At 40.5% G+C, this 22,021-nt stretch overlaps 1 protein-coding gene across 1 annotated transcript in view; it reads left to right on the plus strand.

The window, feature by feature from the left end:
- The first annotated feature begins 685 nt into the window (after positions 1-685).
- The window catches only part of ubr3 (ubiquitin protein ligase E3 component n-recognin 3), a 32,912-nt gene continuing 11,576 nt past the window's right edge, over positions 686-22,021 (plus strand). Inside the window, exons 1-30 of the mRNA XM_084022350.1 lie at positions 686-1,236; positions 1,995-2,134; positions 2,965-3,117; positions 3,214-3,369; positions 3,654-3,694; positions 4,063-4,129; positions 4,209-4,339; positions 4,565-4,793; positions 5,247-5,426; positions 6,204-6,337; positions 6,548-6,634; positions 6,717-6,782; positions 6,867-6,956; positions 7,035-7,163; positions 7,247-7,299; positions 7,379-7,512; positions 7,789-7,874; positions 7,981-8,122; positions 8,746-8,842; positions 9,871-10,012; positions 10,350-10,454; positions 10,544-10,714; positions 12,651-13,096; positions 14,726-14,814; positions 16,656-16,805; positions 17,210-17,343; positions 18,068-18,178; positions 18,424-18,624; positions 19,121-19,257; positions 21,595-21,680. Of these exons, the coding sequence (XP_083878476.1) occupies positions 803-1,236; positions 1,995-2,134; positions 2,965-3,117; positions 3,214-3,369; positions 3,654-3,694; positions 4,063-4,129; positions 4,209-4,339; positions 4,565-4,793; positions 5,247-5,426; positions 6,204-6,337; positions 6,548-6,634; positions 6,717-6,782; positions 6,867-6,956; positions 7,035-7,163; positions 7,247-7,299; positions 7,379-7,512; positions 7,789-7,874; positions 7,981-8,122; positions 8,746-8,842; positions 9,871-10,012; positions 10,350-10,454; positions 10,544-10,714; positions 12,651-13,096; positions 14,726-14,814; positions 16,656-16,805; positions 17,210-17,343; positions 18,068-18,178; positions 18,424-18,624; positions 19,121-19,257; positions 21,595-21,680 (4,321 nt within the window). The 5' untranslated portion in view covers positions 686-802. The remainder of the gene's footprint in view (positions 1,237-1,994; positions 2,135-2,964; positions 3,118-3,213; positions 3,370-3,653; positions 3,695-4,062; positions 4,130-4,208; positions 4,340-4,564; positions 4,794-5,246; positions 5,427-6,203; positions 6,338-6,547; positions 6,635-6,716; positions 6,783-6,866; positions 6,957-7,034; positions 7,164-7,246; positions 7,300-7,378; positions 7,513-7,788; positions 7,875-7,980; positions 8,123-8,745; positions 8,843-9,870; positions 10,013-10,349; positions 10,455-10,543; positions 10,715-12,650; positions 13,097-14,725; positions 14,815-16,655; positions 16,806-17,209; positions 17,344-18,067; positions 18,179-18,423; positions 18,625-19,120; positions 19,258-21,594; positions 21,681-22,021) is intronic.

The raw sequence follows: 22,021 nt of genomic DNA on the forward strand, positions 1-22,021 counted from the left end.
ATTCATAATAAATACAGCATATAAAGTGGTATATACATGGATTGTTTCATTCGATCATTTAAATGCATGGGTGCGATTAGGATACTGTTTTATTTATATCAGCCTGATGCTACATTTGGAAATGTGTCAGCCAACAAAGCTCGAGAACATGGCAACACCTTTTCACAACTTGTTGAGTCACCATACACGACCCGAATATGAGTTAGCAATACAACATGAGTGCCAAGAAAAAAAATAAAAATAAAAATAAAATAAAAAACAATACAATTATAATGAATAAGAAAATACAGACATATATAAACAATAATATAAACATGTAATGTAATAAAACAGATATAATACAGGTGTTTAATAAATAAATAGTAAATGTACAATTAAATTGTCTTATTTAAGTGTAACATAGGTTGCTATATCCGGGGGATTTTATTTCATGATTAATAATAATAATTTAATCGATAATTTATCTACCAAATGCTATGCACAGTCATGCTATGGCCTTCTCCGCACAGCCCTGTTTAAGATTAGATTAGAGGTTTCATCTCTGTCATCAGTGTGACGATGCAGGCGGGCGGTCCATGACGAGGAAAACTAAACAGCTGGTTAAACAAGACAGGCGTCTCAATCTCTGCGAGATTGAAGACTTCAAATTAGATTAATTTTCCGATCATTGTTGCACACACTGAGCGGAAAAAGTACCTATGGAAATTGGTCATCGACGACGTAACGAGCCGTATCGCGAGAAAGCCCGAGAACATGGAATCAAGACAACAAAAATAAATTTGTGGACAACAAGCCAGAGTGCATGATGGCGGCGTCTCTGCTACGCCGGGACAAGAAAGCCACCGCCGCCCACTTGCAGGCGGACTTGAATCGGACTGACAATAGCTCCGGGGTCCGACAACTTCAGGAGCTGCTCGACGTTGTGCTAAATCCCGAGAAGCCAGCGGCGGACACTGAGGCTCTTGACTGGTGTAAATGTCTAATTGCAGGAGGCGACGGTTTCGAGGAGTTCTGCAAAACGGTTCGGTCCTATGACAACGCGACTCTGTGCGGCTTGGTTTGGACGGCTAATTTCGTGGCATATCGATGCCGGACCTGCGGTATCTCCCCGTGCATGTCGCTGTGTGCGGAGTGTTTCAACAACGGAGACCACACGGGCCATGATTTCAACATGTTCAGGAGCCAGGCTGGTGGGGCCTGCGACTGTGGAGACAGTAATGTCATGCGAGAGAGTGGGTAAGTCCAAGCTAACGCTAGCTTCCAGCTAAGCTGGTTAAGCTAACTAACGACAAGTATTGTTTTGACAGGTCTTGGTGGGAAGTGAGCTAAGTTAGCTAAAACATGTCCCGATCTGCGTGATCTGTTTTAGATTCCAGATAATTCTGTACGAGACATGCTTACAAATCACTTTCAGTGAACAACAGTTTTGACAGTTATTAACGTTAGTTATTAAAGTCAACCGTCGACTTAGCTCTGACGGTTAGCTCGCCTGGCTAACCATAACTGTGATTCTCATAGCAGCTCTCTGGATTTCAGACTAGCTGTGGGCAGTGTATCGATATAATATTGATATTGTGATGTGAAATAGATATCGTCTTGGATTTGGGTGTCAATATATCGTGTCTTTTGAAAAGCCTGCTTTACAGTAATTCTTTAAACATACCAGCAGACTGTTCTAGCTGTTCTATTATTTGTTTTTACCTAATTGGTCATTATATCCACATAACTGTTCATTATTTATATATATATATATATAAAAGAAAATAAATATCATTGTGTAAAGAGACAAATAGTCAAACCTACCATATTATTGCAATATTTATATCAAGGTATTTGGCTAAATAAATTGAGGTATTTGATTTATTTTATATTGACCGGCCCTATTGCTGACACAGTCTAGTGATTATTTGTTTTATTCTTAACGAAGAGAGAAAGAGATGGTCTGATTTTTAGAGAGGTCTGCAACATTATCAACATTTATTTTTTTCCGACAGGTTTTGCAGACGGCATCGGTTAAGAACGGGGGAGAATGTCCCCTCAATACCTCGAGATCTTCTCCTGATGTCTGAGATGGTTCTTCCCAGATTTATCCTGTGTATCATACAATATCTGAGAGATGGATACATTGAACCAGGTGAAAACTCTCACATGACAACAGTCTTCTCTTTACAAAGAAAGATAATATATATGCTGATCATCTTTTAGCAAAAGCTGAACACTTTTAATGTGTCTTTCAAAAACCTAGTATTAAAAGTAGGAATGTCATCGACCACTGTGGACACTTTTGACGGGTTAGGCATGGTGGTCTTGAGATTAATTAATGTCTATATGTTAACCGATTTGAGCTGCTCAGATAGGATGCACGCTCTGTGACACTTGTGTGTGGCACACACACCATGCCCGGTTTCACTGAGCTCCCTGTAGTGCCTACGTGCTGCAGAGCATTTGGCTGTGTGTCCAGCAGTGCCATTTGCTCTTGTGATAAGCCTTTAGACCACCGATCAAACTTTTTAGAACAAATACCATCTGATTAGAAACAAATATCAGCAGATTGGTGGGATGTAACCTGATCAAAATGTGTCAATAAATGTCAGCAAACCCAGCAAAAAATAAAATAAGACATTTACAACACAAAACACTCAAACTGGATGGATATTGGACCTTGAAATGCAGAGATAAATTTAATTGAGTCAATGGAGCAAGGAAAGTGCTGCATGTATTTTCTGTCCATTTTTTTCCCTTAAGAAATAACCAGTTAGTTACTAGTTAATGGGTGTCAGGCTATCGAAAGCAACATTAACCTGATTTCCCTAATCAAAAGTATTCTTTCATGCGGATATCCTGTTGCATATCAAATGCAAAACAGGATCTGCTGTGCAGGCCGGATACCAGTGTTACACATCTGTTTACATCCAAAATGATGTAAGTACTGAGTCTACTGCTGCTCTTATCTTGCTCTACCAGACACCTCAACTGAGAGAGATCTGCAGAAAGTCCTGCAGCAGCTGGAACCTCAGATCTCTTTCCTGGAGGAGCTCACGAAGATGGGAGGCGCTATGAGGACTGTACTGACAAAGATCTTGACCAATCAGCAAACATTCAAGGAATTGAGCATGGGTAAATATCTCTATTATTAGTGATTATGTTTTTTTCCCCCTTGAAACTGGAACTTAAACCAATTGTTGCAATTCCTGTTTTGCTTCACTGTTACAGGTCAAGAGGAGAATTTACATGCTAAAAAGAACTATGACAAGTATTTGTCAGCCTTGCAGAATTCAGGTCTGGTGTCTTTGGAGGAGAAAGCCCAAGGTGCTGCTGCTGATGTCGCAGTTGGTGCTGAGGGAGGTGCAGGAGCAATGGTCCTATTGGGTAAGATAACGATTACACTTTATATCAAACAAATATTCATTAACCATCTTTTAGCTGGTGAAAATATCTAACAACGGTTTTGGAATTCTTGATGCTTTGTATTCTTGTCCTGTAGTTGCCAGAAATCATAAGTTATGGATAGGACTTTCACACAAACTGTCAGTTTTGCAAATTGTGATACGTCAATCACCACAATTTGTGTTTGTCCAGATTTCATGTGTTTGTAAGGCTTAAGATGCTGCTAATGGCTACTCGTGGCTAAATGGTTTTCTTGGTTTTCTTAGGAGCCACTGCACCAGGGAGCCCAGATGAGCCCAATAAAGAGGTATGTTTCCAGCAGCATGTATAGAATAAATAGCTACTTTGAACCATTTCCAACCTAAGTCTAGTTACATTTAAGGTGAAAAAAGATTCCAAAAGATTATTCTGCCATTTTTATTAATGTATGAATAATTTTGTCTTGGAATTAGAAAAAACTAAAATGCCCATCACAAGTTATCAAAGTCTAAATCTAAAGATAACCAGTTTATGTTTGGAATTTTTACTTTATACTTGATCATTAACCAATTACCAAAATGGTTGTTATTTTTTTTTTCTTTTTTTAACATCTCAGGTTAGTCTATTTTCAGTATATTATGAATAAACATTTTCTAAGCTTGAAAAAAATGTGTTGCTTTCGTTTTCCCGTCTCAGGAGGACCAAGATGCCGGACAGTCTGTCGGACAGAGGAAGAGGGTTAAACTTAGCAGCAGTTCCAAAGGTGAGTGCAAAGAACATTTGACACACGAGTAAATGATACATGAAATAGCCATCTTATTATGTGTCTTTTCTGCCTTCAGACCCGTGTATTATCGAATCTCTGAAGCACAAATGCTTTCTGGAGGAGTTGCTGTTTTGGACGATAAAATATGAGTTTCCTCAGAAGATGGTCACTTTCCTACTCAACATGCTGCCAGATCAAGATTACAAGGTATTTTTCTCTTTCGTGTTAACAACCATTTGCAAGAATCCAATCTTTTATCACTTTTAAATGCATGTCTGGCCTTTTGACATAATATCCTCTTTGCATGTGATGGCATAGACTCTCGGTTACCTGAAATGATGCTTGTCATACATGTATCAGGTCTTGGAAAATGACTGCATCATACCAGTGGGTCATAATTGTGTTATGGGCTTTTCTCCTCCTCTCTGGCAGATCACTTTTACAAAAACATTTGTTCAACATTATGCATTCATCATGAAAACACTGATGAAAAGCCATGAGTCAGATACCATGTCCAACCGCATTGTACATATTAGTGTGCAGCTGTTTAGCAACGAGGAGCTGGCTCGACATGTGACGGAGGAGTGTCAGCTGCTGGACATCATGGTCACGGTCCTCCTCTACATGATGGAGAGTTGCCTTATTAAAAGTGAACTTCAGGGTAAGTTGCTCAAATGTGTCAGATTACTAAATAATTTTGGATTCAACACACACCATGTGAAAAGCATGAGATTTTGAGAGATCCATTTTTTTTTAGAAGTGATTCCTGAGACAGACTGACCATTAACCTCTCTGGCAGTATGCACTCTTATGGTCATGGCTCATTTTTAGAAGTACTAATCGGGAGCATGAAGCCTGTAAAAGTAAAATCTGGACTGCTTTCAAAACGGCAAACTGCAGCTGTTTTTGCTTTGTATTTTTAATCATTCTCAGTGCAGATCAAAAACATGTGCAGGTGTTTCATCTAACCCTTTTCTTGAGTCCTTTTTATACTGCAGACAGTTGTTACCCTGTAAGGCAGCCAGGTGTTGTGTTTTTTAAATGAATAATACAAAGTGAATGCCTTTTAACTTAATGTCTGTGTTTTCTTGTGTCATGTTTCTTCCTTTTTTAGACGAAGAGAACAGTCGCCATGTTGTGGTGAACTGCAGTGAGGCGCTGTTGAAGAACAACACGTACTGGCCGTTAGTTAGTGATTTTATCAACATCCTATCACATCAAAGCGTAGCAAAAAAGTTCCTGGAGGACCATTCACTGTTGATGCTGTGGATGAGCTTTGTGTCATTTTTCCAAGGTAAGTCATGGTTGGATCGGTAAACGGTATATTCAAGGCAATTTGTCGCACATGCATCAATTTACACAGTAAATGAAAACTTTGAATGCAGAACTTAGTATGTAGGACAGACTCCCCGGTTGCCCTGCTGCAATCTAACTTTTCATAATTCAGATTGGAAGTGTAGCAGCCGAGACAAATTTGTCATGAAACAGGTGTTGCTCTTGGATCCCATTGCATCATCGACACAACACATTATTTTAAATGAATGCTCCTATTTGTGCAGATTTTCAGTTAGACTTCCCAACAGGATGTTTAGTCAGACAGAGATTGGCCTCACCTGTCCTCTACTGATAATGCCTCAGAAAAAGTGAGTCTTGAAATGAATGACTCTGTCCCTGAATTAGGATTGTGGTTAGTGCTGCACCCTCTCCATGTCTACTCCACCACCGCAGCCCTAAAAATAACGCTCACCCTTGCACAGTGGGCTGGAGTATCCTCTTGCTGACTTTTATGTGCAGTGTCACTATTACATTGTATGCAAGTCCTCACAGGTCCTGCTTATTTTTTGGTTTTGCTCAGACACATTTGATTTCTGAGAATAGAAACGTATTTCATAAAATGGCAACACGCATATACACAGACACATTTTAATACCGGTATATGCATGAACACATTTTATTTCCAATTTAGGGGTAACATGGTCTAACAGTTTTTAAGTCAATTGCTCAGCTTTAGGAAGCCATGTAACATGTGGTGACTGTCTAACCCTTTTTAAACCATTTCCGGCTGTGTTAGGTATGAACCTGAATAAGCGGGAGTTGAACGAACATGTGGAGTTTGAGTCTCAGACATACTATGCAGCATTTGCAGCAGAGCTCGAGGCCTGTGCACAACCAATGTGGGGTCTCTTAACACACTGCAAAGTCAAAGTAAGTCTGTTTTTAATCTCGCACACACACACACACACACACACACACACACACACACACACACACACACACACACACACACACACACACACACACACACACACACACAAACGCACATCTCCTGTGTACATTCCTGATTATCTGCAATGAGTAATGAGTAATCTGTGCCACATGCACTTACTGTATCGATATTTAACAAATTGTTACCAGGAGACACAGGAATATAGTAAAACTGTGGTACGCTACTGCTTGGAGACCCTGCAGATCTGGTTTGATGCCATTGGCTTCGTTGACGAGGTAAATTTAAAAGCCAAATCACTATATTTACAAGCAAGGCTTCCCTTTCCCCTGTTGCTCACGGCTCTTAAATCTCTTATAGCCTGCTCCAAATCAAGTGACATTTCACCTGCCACTGCACCGTTACTATGCCATGTTCCTCAGTAAGGTATGTCAAAGTCTCTCATCTGTTAATACATGACTCGGCAGGAAGTTGTAGTGTTTTTCAAGTTAGTTGTTTGGAAATTCTCAGGCTGTAAAGTGCCAGGGTCTGGACCTGGACAGCCTCCTGCCCGACCAAGAGATGCTGATGAAGATCATGGTTCATCCACTCCAAATCCAGGTATGGCACGAGAGGGCTATATGCATATTTGTGGTTTATAGCGACATGTTGGTACAACTTTGTTATGTATGACTATAGGCATGCCTGTCGGAGATCCACAGCAACATGTGGGTCCGGAATGGTCTGCAGATCAAGGGACAGGCTATGACCTACGTGCAGTCACACTTCTGCAACTCCATGATTGACCCAGATATATATCTCCTCCAGGTATGTATTGCTGTATCATAGAAACCTCTGTATCATTCATAATCTGTCATTTTTTCCTTTATTCATTTTTTTTAATTTTACAGGTTTGCGCATCGAGACTAGATCCGGACTACTTTATCTCAAGTGTTTTTGAGAGGTAAGCTCTAATTTTTTTCACAAGCATAATATTACAACACAGATTAGAAGCATTGGTGACATTGTCTTGTGTCACGCAGGTTCAAAGTGGTTGACCTGTTGACCATGGCGTCTCAGCATCAGAATGCTGTGTTGGACTCTGAGCAGGAGAGGCCGATGCTTGAAGGAGCGCTGACCTTCTTGGTCATATTGACAAGCCTTCGTGTTCATTTGGGTAAGTGGTACAGAGGAGGTTGCACGCAGTCTACAGAGAGTAAGACATTTACAGACCACTTACAATAGAATAAAATAAGATTAATTAATTACATGTAATACAATAAGCCTATGGTAAAGAAATTGCATTATCATAAATGATAAAGGAACTAGGGTCACAGGCATACTATAACTAAAACTGACTAAAAGACACAACATGCCATTTGCTTAAACCCCACACTTATGCTAATTGGTATTTAATGTATGGCTCACATCTTTGTCTACTTCTCACTAACAGGGATGACGGATGACGAGATCCTTCGGGCTGAAATGGTCTCGCAGTTGTGTATGAACGACCGTACACACAGCGCGCTATTGGACCTTGTATCCTTCAGTACAAGAGAATATATTTAGAATATATATATATATATATATTAGAATATATTTAGTCATGGCATGGCAATCTTTTTCCTTAAGAGTGTTTCCTTAGATTCCTGAGAATCCCAACCCAAAGAGTGGCATCGTTCCAGGGAGCTGTAGTTTTGAGGAGATGCTCTCTGCCGTGGCTGACTTCAAAGCACCGGTGTTTGAACCTGGAGGCTCCATGCAGCAGGGCATGTACACACCAAAAGGTAGGGTATTTGTGGTTGAACGCATGACTTATACATGTTCCACTGTAATAAGTTTGAAAAGTTTAGTGGGTGATGTCATAGAAGTGGCTGTTTTCATTGTGCAACTCGGACTATGACATTAGTGTAGATTTGGTAGATAGATCTATCTGCTGCCCTCCATTGGTCAACAGTAGTGGTTGCAGTAAGAAGGACTGCAATGTATTGGGAATTGGGTGTTCCAAATCGGCAGGGAAAGTGCATAATAATATAAAATAGTTTATACTGTGCCATGTAATATTAAGCAACTCATTGGTCTTTATTCCTTTTTGAATTGTATTGATATAGTATGGCACATAATAGAAACAATCTTATGCTCCATGAATCCTTGAATTTCTTACAAGTTTCTTGTAGGTTTAAAAAAAAAATGTAAAAGAGCATTGAATAGTAAATAGGACCTTTTTAAAATGTATGAATATGAGCCCTGCAAAGCCTGAAAGCATTATATCTATGTCATTAGTCCTTAGCAGACCACTTGGGGGCAGCCTTACACCACTTACACATAGAAGGTGAAAATAGGAGGAAAGTGAATCAATGTCACTTCACGCCAGAGGTAACAAAACAATTCTCTCCTTTTTCTAAACTAGCGGAGGTGTGGGAGAAGGAGTTTGACCCCATCATGGTCGTTCTCAGAACGGTGTATCGGCGTGACGTCCAGTCGGCAATGGACAGATACTCAGCATTGTAAGTTAAAACTGTTGTCTTGATTTTCCCAAGTAAATGGTTTGTTTATATAATTAACATATTTGATAAACAGGGATTTTCATTAAAACGCATCTTAAAACGACACAATGTCCTTGCATTTTGCTTGAAGGTACTCTTTTGTTGAGTAGCGTTTTCCGTCATCCCTGACAAAAACCAACCGTGCTCTTTTCAGTGTCGTAGGGTCAACTCTCTCACTTGCCCATGAAGGGACATGATAAGAAAGGTCAGGCCTATCGGGTGCTCAAGTTCTGGTTCCAATTAGATAGCTGTCGAGGAAAAATCAATATTTCAGTCTAAATCGTAATAGAATTGAGGAAATCTTTCTTGTTTGATTGTGGTACAGACACCTCCAAGACAAAGGTGAGGTGAAGGAGATACCGCTGGGTTCATTTTCTTTAAGGTCGCTGGAATGTTTTAAGGTGCGAATTATAACGAAAGTGTCTCTCCCTGAATGCGTCTGTTGAAATAGCAGTTGGGAAGATAATCATTTTATGATGGCATTTTAGGGCTTCTTTGGGATCGCTTGAAAGTAGTCAATTGTTCTTCCTTCACATGCACTGTATGCTTTTCTAGGCCAGTTTTGGTGTTATGAACCAGATGGAACTAAAGCCTATTTCCCCTTGAAACATATTGAAGCTGCCACGGCCACCTTCAGAGTCTGATACCAGCCCCATGTTGCTCATTCACACTATTTGAATATGATGGATTGCCTGTCAGGCTGGCCCTGGTTTTATATAACAATGATCCCATCATTGCTAATAGAGCGAGTGACTGTGCTGCCCGTCGGCCGCTCTGTTGCATAGACTAAAACCATTTGTACAGTGAATTGCTCTGAACAACGTACGGTATCACTTCATCAAACACTTACTTCTTTCATCGTCTTGCTTTATGTGGAAATAAAGCCATTCAGTTGTATGTAAGCTAGCTAATTATTTGCAATGTTCTGTTTTGTTACTCTGCTACTCCTCTGCTATTTTTTCTTTCTCATTAATGATTGTGTCTCATAGTTTAAAACAGTCTGGCATTCACACCGGCAACCCATGGCCACCATACAAGGAGAGGACTGCTCTGCATCCGTGTTACAAAGGCCTCATCAAGCTGTTGCACTGCAAGACACTGCACATTGTGATATTCACTCTCCTCTACAAGGTGAGCCCTTTAACGACTCCTGTGGAATAATACAGTGTCAGTTACTCATTGAGCTAAATTAAAAGTGCTGCTGTTTGCCATGTTAAGTTGGTGCACATGTAATGTCACTTGGCATGTAATTGATGTTGCAAGATATTTGTACAATAACGGATTGTCAGAGTAGAGACATTGCTGCACAAAATGAACAGACCTCAATGTAGATTAGGTGCAATGTAGTAACAAAAGACAAGTATTGACAGTCAAGTGATTGTTTAATCTTAACAATGGCATTGTCAGTGGTGAGGGGGGTGATATTGATCTGTTCTTCAGTATAAACTAATAGTTTGATTTGTTCTAGATATGGATGGATCATCAGAACATGTCGGAGCATGTGCTTTGCATGGTGCTCTACCTGATTGAGCTGGGCTTGGACAACCAGGTTCAAGACAACAAGGAGGATGAGGTGAGATATGCGTGTTTTGAATCACAAGCATGCTGCTGTCCAGAATTCTAGTGTCCACCAGTGTCTCATAGGATCGTTCTGCTTTTCAGGAGCCTTGCATTGAGGAGCACTGCCATGACAGCTGGTTCCCAGGCACGAACCTGCTCTCCAATCTGCACCACGTCATCAACTTTGTGAGGGTTCGCGTCCCTGAGACGGCTCCTGAAGTGAAGAGAGAGGCCCCTCCCAGCACCAGCGCTGAAGCGTCTACTTATGGCCAGGTAAAAGGTAGCTCTGCCTGTAGGCTGACCTGGATTACAGTTCCGTTGATTACAGTGTGATGTCACTGTAATAAAATCAACTGGAAGGGAAACTTGTACTGACTATACTGACTGGCAGTTTGTCATTGACTGAATGCCACCTGTGAATTAAACTGTGGCGGGGGAAGAAAGCATTACATCTAAATACAATGCTCCAAACCCAGATATTTTTCTTAGGACGTCCAAATTAAAAGGCCAATGATTATTGGATGGTATTTCTAGGCAATCGCCTGTTCAAATGTTAGCCATTAACACATGATAAGTGAAGAGGAAGCCAGGCCTGTGTTGCTGTCTGTTTTGGTGTCTCGTCCTCCAGTGGTCAGTGGTCCAGCACTGTGCTGGTGTGGTTTTCCACTCGTTCAGTTCGGACTTTTACTTATTCTGACTTGAATTGTTTGCTCTGTGCTGTAAGTAGACAAAATACCACACAACAGCATCATAAACAATATGGATTCATAAACACTTTTTTTCACACGGCATGTAGTGGTTGAATCTAAATAGAAAATGTGCCTCAAACAACTCTTTAGAGGCTGTGAAAAGACTTACTCCCCCCGATGCTGTTTGATTATAAGCCCATTGGGATCTATTCCATTCAAATGAGTTTCACCACCCTTACTAATACATAACAAGCAGCACTTCGGCACAGCCAAAGGGAGGGTAGCCAAAGACATCGTGTCATCATCAGCGCGAGACTATAAAGAAACCAGTGGACAGTACAGTCCAGTCATTTTAACAATGGTGACATTTTAACAATGTTTGTCTTTGGTGCTGCCTTGACTTTTCCATACTCAGCGTAATGGTTAGCATACTAATATGTGATGTTAGCACATTACTCCAAAAAAAAAAAACCCCCTACATTTTTGCTTAGTGCCTTCATGTTCCTCTTTCATATTATTACTGTTATTGTTGTTCGTTTTGCTGTACTTGCTCCACAGAACTCCAGACGTCTTACAGGGAATTGGAGAGAGGTAGCTATCTACATCCATTCAAATGAAAAGACTGATGGCTTTGATGCCACCAGCAGCTGTGTTTGTCTACGTTATATCTTAACTATGAAAGGACTTCTTTGCACACGTTTGTTTTGTGCTTTTCAAAGGACGTTTGCCTTGGTGTGTGATGCCGTGTGTATAATGCTGCGCTTCAGCAGTTTCCCTCCCTCCTGACTGCCAAAACTAATTACATGTGAAATGCAGGTTTAGGTAAACGCTTTTTTAACCGCATGTCAGTATGATTGATGTTGCCCTGACTGGGTTGTATTATATATGTTTATTTAACGGTGCAGCTCAGGTCCTTTTTTGTCAGGTCAGGTCATGGCTATTCTTCAGAGGGCTTGTGTACCCATCAGGATGATTTTGAATTTCCCCCAAGAATATGGTTCTGAGTGCTATCAGCAAAGGTATTCGCGAGATGTCAGCTGAAATTTTATAATGGACATTTAATTTGACTTTTATGTGTATTGTGCTTGTCTGACTATGGAAATGAATCACCCCTCCAATCCATCAATGTCCATCAGACTACTAGTGGTATCATTTTACGTGTAGGTTTGCCAAAGCATGCCGATGCAGGTGGAATGAAGGGATGTTGGATGATGAAGTTTTCTCTTTATCGGTTTGCATAATTTGCTGATATGATGTGGGCTTGATACTCGCGATGTTTTGTGCTATAACACATATGTCGGTGTGGGACATGTATCTATCCACCACATGTGTTTTTATAGTGTGCCCAAATAGCTTTAATTGTAGGGCATGGCATTGTTACACTGCCAGAGTTGGGCGTTGTCACCCATACAAAAACAAATGTTCTCAACATGTAGTCAGGTGTTTCAAAATAGAAAACCCAATATTCATGTGAATAAATGATTAATAATTTTTTTAAATTTGATTCTATGCTTCCTTAGAACCTGCGTGAAGCACAGGTGTTCAGCCTTGTAGCGGAGCGGAGGAGGAAGTTCCAGGAGATAATTAACCGCAGCAACACTGAAGCCACCCAGGTCGTCAGGCCCAAGAGCTCCTCAACACGCTGGGTACCACCAGGCACACCCCCTCAGCTGGTGACGGAGATCCTGGAGATCCGGGAGAGCATGCTGTCCCTCCTCATCAAGCTCCACCAGAAGTTGTCGTCCAAGCAGAACTCTCTGTCAGCATCCTGGCTGGAGGATATGGACATGAACCGTCACACCCATGGAGATGGCATCATTGCCATTGAGCGCATCCTCACCAAGGCAGCCACGCGCAGCTGTCAAATAAAGCGTAGCATCCAGGACATTTGTGGAAAGGTGTGTCCTCCGGTGCCACCAAAGAAGAACAGTCCCAGTGACAAGAAAACCATGGATAAAGAAGAGAGGTAACATAATCATGTACACTGCTTCTGTGTTAAATTACTGATTCACCACTGTGACTGATTTATGTTTGCACAGCTCCATGCTGCATTGCTCATTATTGCTTTGCAGTGGTGTTCATAGATATTGTGGCTAAACAACAGCTTAAAGTGCCACGTCGTGTGCAGGGACATCAGTGTGTACAGGATTCAGTTGCTTTATTTTCTTTATCTATGTGCTGAATTTTGAGTCAAATATAGTGTAAGTTGAAGGAAGGGCTAATTCTTCATTATCCAGTCAGCCTGTCGTATCTTTTTAACAGCTGGGCATGATGAAAACCGCTTAAAGGAAAGCGTAGGCTTACATCTCTGAATTAGAAATCTCAGTAATATTGTCTGGGATGTGCATGGTGACAAGAAGTAAAATGTCTGTATATCACCACTAATGTGTGGCCAAATGAGCAGCAGATGATGCTCCTTTTTTAATCTTAATTTACTGAATATCAATGTATTTGGGAAGATATCGTAGGTCTTTTTCCCCAGCTTTTTTGCCTCACATTGATCCACCACACTGTGTCTCCCATCTCCCTCCTCTAATGATGATGGAATGGGCTATAACCCTGTAATAATTGCCTGCTTTTGGGGTTGGCTTCACCCCACAGACAAAGGTAAAGGTAGAACATCCATTCACATGAACTAGTGCTGTTTCCAAGGCAACCATCAGGCAGCAGCAGTGCAGTCAGTGGCAGCAAGAAGTGTGAAGCTGCTGCCCATTCCTCATGCCGGTTGTCGGCGCCCCTGAAGCCATCAGTGAAGATTATTGAGCTGTGACGCTCCTGTCAGTATTTGTTTATGTCCTCTTATTAGGCACTTAATTTACAGTCAGCTCTCACCCTGTAAGTCTGCAGAGTGGGCTTCAATCGCCATATTAGTTCAATAATCGACCTCTCCAACTTTCACAACACAGCCCTGTTAAAATCAGAAGCCTGCTGTGTATATTAAAGTATCCCCTTACATGAAAGCCCTGCACACCAGACAACCTATTCCCACGTGTAATGCATTTGTGAAATGTTCTCAAATGGAGTGAGTTGAACTCCAGGAGCAGTGCTTGTTGTCCGTATGAAATCCTGATTTTCAGTTACTGAATGAATCTTTTCACATGGAAATTATTCAATTCTTTCAATAGAATCTCACTAGGAAAATTCAAATGATTTAAAAGGTCTTAAAGGCAGACTGCGTAGGATTTGTCTGTTCTTCTTCTTTCCTCAATGACACTAGCCAGTGAGTTTCCAGTGATCTTCAGCCTAGCTAGTTAATAGTATTCGTGTCCAGACAGGAGAATTTAGCCGAACTTGCTGAGCTTCTGACTCGGACGTCACTGATTGCAGTGTCAGCTGGAGCAGCACAGAGTCCCGGCAGAGTAAAGTCTGAGGAGAGTCAGCTGTAAGCAGAGCGAGGGGCAGAGTAATGCCCAGAATTGTCCTGAACACAGCAAAATGAAAAGAAAAATACAGGCATAGGACGGGTCTGCAGATACAAACGCTGCCAAAGTGATGATTGAGTTTGTTTTAAGAAAACCCTACTAATTGCGCCTTTAAATATGTATTCACTTGGTTTTGATCTAATTTTAAATGCTGCATATTCTTCTCCTTTCAGACGTCAGAGGGCAAGAGAGAGACAGCAGAAGCTGCTTGCTGAATTTGCCTCCAGACAGAAGAGTTTCATGGAAACAGCCATGGATGTTGGTAAGAAAAGGCCAGCTCTTTATATGAATAATACATCATTCGTAGCCACAGCCCAAGTTTGTTTGCAAAGAGACTCTTATCATGGCAGGATGCTCTGTAGCAGGAAAGCATCAGCACTGGGGCAACTGAATTTAAAACATGTGTGTACGGATACAATTTATGAGGCAGAGTGCTCATTTTTTAAAATTAATTAATTTATTAAGTTTAATTCTAGTGAAATAAACACATGTCTGTTATATTTATGCCTTTAGCGAGGTCTGAGTACAGTTGCAACAACCTACATGATAGAAAGTGCTTGTCAAACTGGGTTTATTATGCCATATTTGTACAAGACCTTATGAAAGCATAAAACACACAGTGACACGTTTTATTTGAAGGACATCTCGTTACTGTAGCCCCCTAAAGAAAAGTGCTGTTGGCTGAAATTAACTTCATATACATTTTCATTGGGGCAAGGTGACAGTGAGTCTGTGCTGGCGGTCTTTGCAGGCCTGTTAGGAGAGAGCGGCCCTGTGGGAGTGTGGGTGGCTGCTGCTGAGGGCACATAGGATCAAAGCACTAATAGTGGGCTGGACTCCAGGGTCCATCTTGACACGTCATGGTTAGAGAATGAATAATGGCTGCTGTGATCATACGGACCATTCCAGCAGGACTGTATTATGTGTCTTCTGCACACTTCTAACTTCAGCTGCTTGACTTTAGACTCACAGCTGGCTTTGCATCATATACCAAAGGAATATTTGACTTACTAATTAAAATCATGTGAATGCAGTGTGAGCTGTTTGTGAATTTAAAACAAAACTTGAATAGTATTTAGGATATTAGGAACTTCTGTAAATGTTACTCTTTTCATTAATTCCTGGGGTCTCATTTATAATTTGTGCTTGTGTACAAAACGGGGCCTCAAAGATACGTATGCCATGTCGCACGCAAACGCTGTGATCGATACAAACAAACTTGACAGGAGAATGTGTGCATGTGTATGGAGACCTATGTGCTTTAATTGTGACGCTGATGGTGAAGACATTAATTTAATCCAGATTGTATAAAAATGCCTCTCACACGTTTCAGTTTTACTTTCTCTTATAGTGAGCCATAATTATTCTATTAGCGCCTTTCAATTATAAAATATATAATAAAACTCAGTTTTATATCGATTGTATTCAATATAACTTTCATTTAAAAAAAATTCTAAAATGTATATCAATTATTTCATATGTATTATAAAACTTGCACATATGAAAGCTTAATAGAAATTCCTTCCTTTCTTGAAATTGTTGTTTTTAATTTCCAAAAGTAATTCGAGGAAGCATAAAACAGCAGCACACCAACCGTCAGTGTGTCCTTGTTGTCCCTTGTTGACCTGTGTGGACACACACACACACACACACACACACACACACACACACACACACACACACACGCACACACACGCACACACACTGGGATAGCCTGGGGCTAAAGCTGTGGTGTTGTTGACATCTAATGCATCGTTCATTTCCCCAGGAACACAGTGACCTCTCTTGAGAACATATTCTTCCATAAAGCAATAAATCAATTTCCAACAAAGCTTGACATTTGTCCCCAATATTTACTGCTCAAATTGAACACGGCTCTTAACATTTAAAAGCAATTTCACATCGGTAATTAATTTCTAATGCTTTGCCAATCATGCAGATAGGGGAGGCAGAGATTGAATTTCTGTATGTTCACAGTATTGATACATGTTACATACTCAATTCTTCTTCCGATGACTGACTGCAGAAAGGAAACCAATCATAGGAATTATTGAATACAACGAATGACTGAAGTTGGAAGTATTTTTACTTTTGTTGTGCTAGAATCCCCGGACACTGAGGCAGCCATGGACCTCGGAGCATCTGAAGTGATGGAGTCGGAGGTTCTTTATGATTGCGTAATCTGTGGCCAAAGTGGACCGTCGACCGAGGAAAGGCCCACTGGGCTAGTAGTTCTCCTCCAAGCGTCCTCAGGTGAAATTAATAACCTATATTATTTCCATTGATTCTATAAAGGGCCAGGTTCCATACTCTTTCCATTTTGTAATAATGGACTTAATGGTGCACTGTTGGATCATGTAACACTTAGATTGCACACGGGGAGAATTTATTTAACTAATTATGTGGAGGTAATTGGTAGTACCATACCTTTATTCAAGGGTTTCATTGCAAAGGGGGTGAAAACATATGCACGCACCACTTTTCAGCTTTATTTAGAATTTTGTCTTTTCACTTCAATAATTTTTACTATTTTTTTGTATCTCCATTACAAACTAGATTCATCCAAAGACAATTAGTCGTTACCTTACTGGATAAGTTAGGCAGATTTATCATCATTGTATCATGATTCATAACTGACATCTGTGATTGGCTTTCAGTGCTCGGGCACCGCTGCAAAAGCGAAGAGGCTAAGAAGCTACCGACTAGTGACGAGGAGCACATCTATGCTGCAGACACGTGTGGAGTGGCTCATGATGTCAGGCTGACGCTCATGCAGCGGTTCTTCAAAGATGTAAGTGTCTCGGAAAATATTGTCAGCTTCACGCAGGGGCGGAAAGGCTTCAAGCACTGAGAGCACTCTCAGTGAGGTGGATGTTTGTGTGTTAAATAACAGCTCAAGCAGCTCTAATAACAGGCTTTCATACCGTTTGGATTACTTGACATTATACTGTATGGAAGTCAGCAATGTGAACATCTGCAGAGATGGTCCTCGTTATCGAATACATTTCTTTAATACTTGTGGAAGTTACGTTATAGTGCATCTAATTGCTGTCATGCAACATCACTTCAAATACATAATTGTGTGACAAACGGGAGAACAAACATCCGTATACCAGTAGGCAGCATTTCCAGAAATAATTTCAAGTCATCATTAAAACAATAAAAAGAAAAGGCTTCATTTCATTTGCTTGTCATGCCAACGTTGTGTATTGATTAGCTTGCAACAAAGCTCCCAAACCAACACAAACCAAAAAATGATTACACTTGCTGAATTGGATATAATCTAATAAAAAGCTGGTGATTCACTCATGCAGTCTTAATTGTTCGATAAAAGATGCTGGCTTGAAAAAAAACAATTGTTTATTGTACTAATTTAATTCAAACTTTAAAACAAATATTTTTATTTATAAGCACCACAGTACAAACAAGAGATAGACAAGGTCCTGGAGGTTGAATGTCTGACCACATATTTGCATTCGCTAATTGATGTGATTATTCTCTCGTGAATTCTGCAGAGCTCTTGTCTGCAGTCCGTGTCAATAGGTTGGGATGGGGGTGTCTACGTCCAGACCTGTGGACACACTTTGCATATCGATTGCCACAAGTCATACATGGAGTCTCTGAGGGTAAGAGAAACGTAACCTTATGAGATTATTAGATTCATTATCTAATTACAGTAGTTATTGCACAGAAATGAATCAATGACTATTTTGGTAATTTATTAATTATTTAGTCAAGAGTCAACCGAATAGACTAAATGTCTTGACATTTGGCCTTTGTTTTACTTAAAAAATGTCTGGTACCAGTTAACTCTTTCAGGTTTTTAGTTTACATCGTGTCGATCATATTTAACTATTTTGTGTCTTTTCAGAACGACCAGGTCCTCCAGGGTTTCTCTGTTGACAAGGGTGAATTCACGTGCCCACTGTGTCGACAGTTTGCCAATAGTGTTCTTCCCTGTCGCCCCGGGCGGGGCACAGAGGCAGGAGCCTGGCACACGCCCACAAACAAGAAGACGTTTGTGCTTGTAAAGGAGGTGGAAGACCTTCAGGAGAAACTTGGCGTTTTCACAGTAAGTTTTACAATAATCTGCCAGGACTTTATCACCAACAGCTAACAACACTGTCCACTCATTTCTGACAAGTGGCTATGTATAAACAATCAGCTCTCTCCAAACTGTAGTGAGTGTTGAGGTTTGGTGCAGCTGGAAACCAGACTCTGCTATTTAAAAGAGATTTGTCTTCTGTTGGAAAATTGCCTGACATCCTTGAAGTGTCAATAACGACCAGCAGCACAATTGAGTTTATAATCTGTATGGATGGATGCCATCGTTTTTTCCAATTTCCAATCTCATGCCTGGCAGAATGCTTTAGGCTATATTTCCAAATGACAGAAATGTCCAGATCGAAGAATGACTCTGCATTACAACTTGTAAAGCCTAGAAGAAGAAGTTAAAGGACTACACCAAGTCTAGTCTTTGCATGTTTTGCCATAATTATTACAAACCACATATCCTTGATCAGTACATTTTTTTTTTTGACTTAATTGTATTATTTTCTTTTCTTTAGACGGAATCCAACTTGAGTAAAGAGATGGAGCTGGTTATTAAAGACATCAAGAATACCACCCAGAAGAAATACATGGACTATGGCAAGAACCCTGGCTCCCCTGACAATGATTTCCTCTTCATGTACTCTGTGGCGAGGTGAGTTTAGACCGGACTCGGCTGACAGAAGTCTCAGAATTTGCCTTTTTGTTTGAAAGACGGTGCAAATTCGAGGAACAAAATACAAAAGAAAATATATTTCAGAACCCTCTTAAAAATCTAAAATCAATTTGGATAAAGACTGATTAGTTCCCAGAAACTGGTGTTGAGACCAGTGGGATAAATGCCTGCTCTTTCACCTGTCTCTTTTAACAACAATATGTCCATGCAATAAGAAAGTACTGTCTCCTCTCAGTGTCACAAACTTACTTTGTTAGCATTTTACTCCAGAACGGCGCCTTGAGATTGAACTGAAATTCAATACTGCAGTTGTTGCGTAGCGCCTGCTCTAAATATATGGATTGCATTTCAAACTTGTTCAGTGGGCTGTAGAGCTGTATAGTGTTTTCTTCATACTTATCAGTATCCTGCTGCATCGGTCCTAGAAGTGTTGCAAGAACAGCCTTCAACCTTCTGAAGTAGCATTAGCAGCGTTGTCACTTTAGGGAACAGTAAAATGCTATTGATTCTTGCTCTATCCACACTTCAGATCTGACTGAGTATGGATATATTTCCCTTCACACTCCTCCTTTACATTACTGTGTTGTGGAGCATCTTGGCGTGAGTTAGTGTTCTAAGATGCATACGATGGAACTGTGATTGCAGTTGCATCATATGCAACCCAGTTTGAGTTTGTTACGTCACCCTCCCCTCACCCCCATGAAAAGGCCAGAAATATCATCTTGAGGAAACCAGTTACAAGCCTTTCTCGGGTATTTGTATTTTCTCGACAAGCGAGTCACAGGTCGGAGACTCTCTGGCTTTCAGTTCACCTTGGGGTCTCTAATTTCTCACCACTCCCATTCCAAAAACTCTGTCCTTCCCGGAGCGCAACAATCCAGATCTTTTGCCCACCCAACGCTGTGGTTCCCTTAGCCCTCCACCCTCAACAGAAAGATCCCCTGAGTGTGTCTGGGTGCCTGTTGGCTCTCTGAAGTTCAATGAACAGCGCAAATTGCCTGAGGAGTGGAAAATTCCTTTGTCACAGGGGCACTCTTATCAGCAAAAGCCAGATGGAGCTTCACCGTGGCTGCATTATCTATGTGAAATTGCTTTTTCTCCCAGGAAACCCAAGGATTTGCCCCCACCTCCCTGGCCCATAGAAAGACTCTCGGCCAGTGGCGAGATGAAATGGGCCCAGATCAGTCTTATTTTAATAACACCTATCTGTTTTCATCATCTATGTACTTTGTTGGAGCTTTTAGTTTATTTTTTCACTGTTTTGGTGTCGGCAAATTAAAATTCTGGAGTGAAATGTGTTTGGATATGCATGGGAAATGCACATCGGGAATTATGCATGAACTGTGGTTAGAACAGCTTTTATGCTAATGGTCCAGCTTGTGTCAAATCAGTCTTGGAAAGCTGTCATTTTACTTGATATGGAATTGCTGCTGCAAAACAGGCATATTAAATGGCAAATGGCTTGACACGGCCGCATCTTTCATCTTCCTGATCAAACTGGTAAAAGAGGCAGTAACCAAAAGCTGAATATGATGACACTCGGCTGTTTATACCAACACCTCCCTCCCCTCTCTCACGCATGCACACTCAAGGTTTTTGTCAGTGGTTCGTCCCATGTAACCTGTAATACATGATAAAAAGAACGTTTTGCTTGTTTGCTCAATTATGGAGATGCTCTATGACAACAATATAATTTTAAATAAATAAACAAACATTGATTTTAAAAACATTTACTAATCAAATTTTGCTCTGTCATACACTTAACTGTAACTTTAAAACATATGCACATATTTTTTCTGAACTATTGCTATAACTATACAAATATTTTCCATTTAGCATCTAATGCACTATTGGACTGCAAACTTCGACCCACTTGACCTTTTTATTTGAATAACCACTTCCATTGTGGTCTTTGGTCAGAAGTCACACACATTGATTGATGATTACATTTAACTGTGCATTAATGTGCAGCTATAATGTGTTTGTCACGTAACAATAAATGATCTTAGCCAATGAAATGCCAATGCTTCTTTCCTGGTAAAGCCAGAGTTAAGTGAGTGATGGTGTGACTGAGCAGGACTCTATGGTGACATGTACTGCATAAATAGAATTGCCTTGCAAACGTGTGAAAACATTTGACATATCTTGCTTAAGAGGGTTATTGATAAGTGAATCATCCCTTTTATTTATGTTATATCTTTTAAAAAGGCTTGACAATTATGATGGGTGGTTTCTTTGTCTGTGCATGGTGTTTACATAAGGACTGTTTTCATATGTGTACCAGCTACCTTTATAATCATGGCTCTATCTCCTCAGGACCAACCTTGAGTTGGAGCTTGTGCACCGAGGAGGACACTTGTGTTCTGGAGGGGCCAGTGCAGCTGCCAAACGCTCATGTCTCAGTGAGTAGTTAAACCTCTTCCTCTTTTATATCTGACGATACAATTTATCCTCTAAATCTTGTACGTTTGCCAATATGTAATGTCTGATGTGTTATTTAAGGGGAATACCATTTGTGAAACCTTTTTCTTTTATGCAGTTTTTCTGTTTAACAGTCGGTTTTCAGTGACCTGCAGTGTTTCACTGGTTCATTTTTAATAAAATGGTAATTTAATGTGGTGCTATGTTAGATGTATTCTGCTGTTCAGATTCTATAATTCTAGTGACGTGTTTTTTGCAGGTGACTGTTCATAGTTTCCCACGAGCCTCGGCGTAATAAAGTGTCTGACTTGAGATCAAAACC

The sequence above is a fragment of the Eutrigla gurnardus genome (assembly GCF_963514095.1).
Source record: "Eutrigla gurnardus genome assembly, chromosome: 12".
NCBI lineage: Eukaryota > Metazoa > Chordata > Actinopteri > Perciformes > Triglidae > Eutrigla > Eutrigla gurnardus.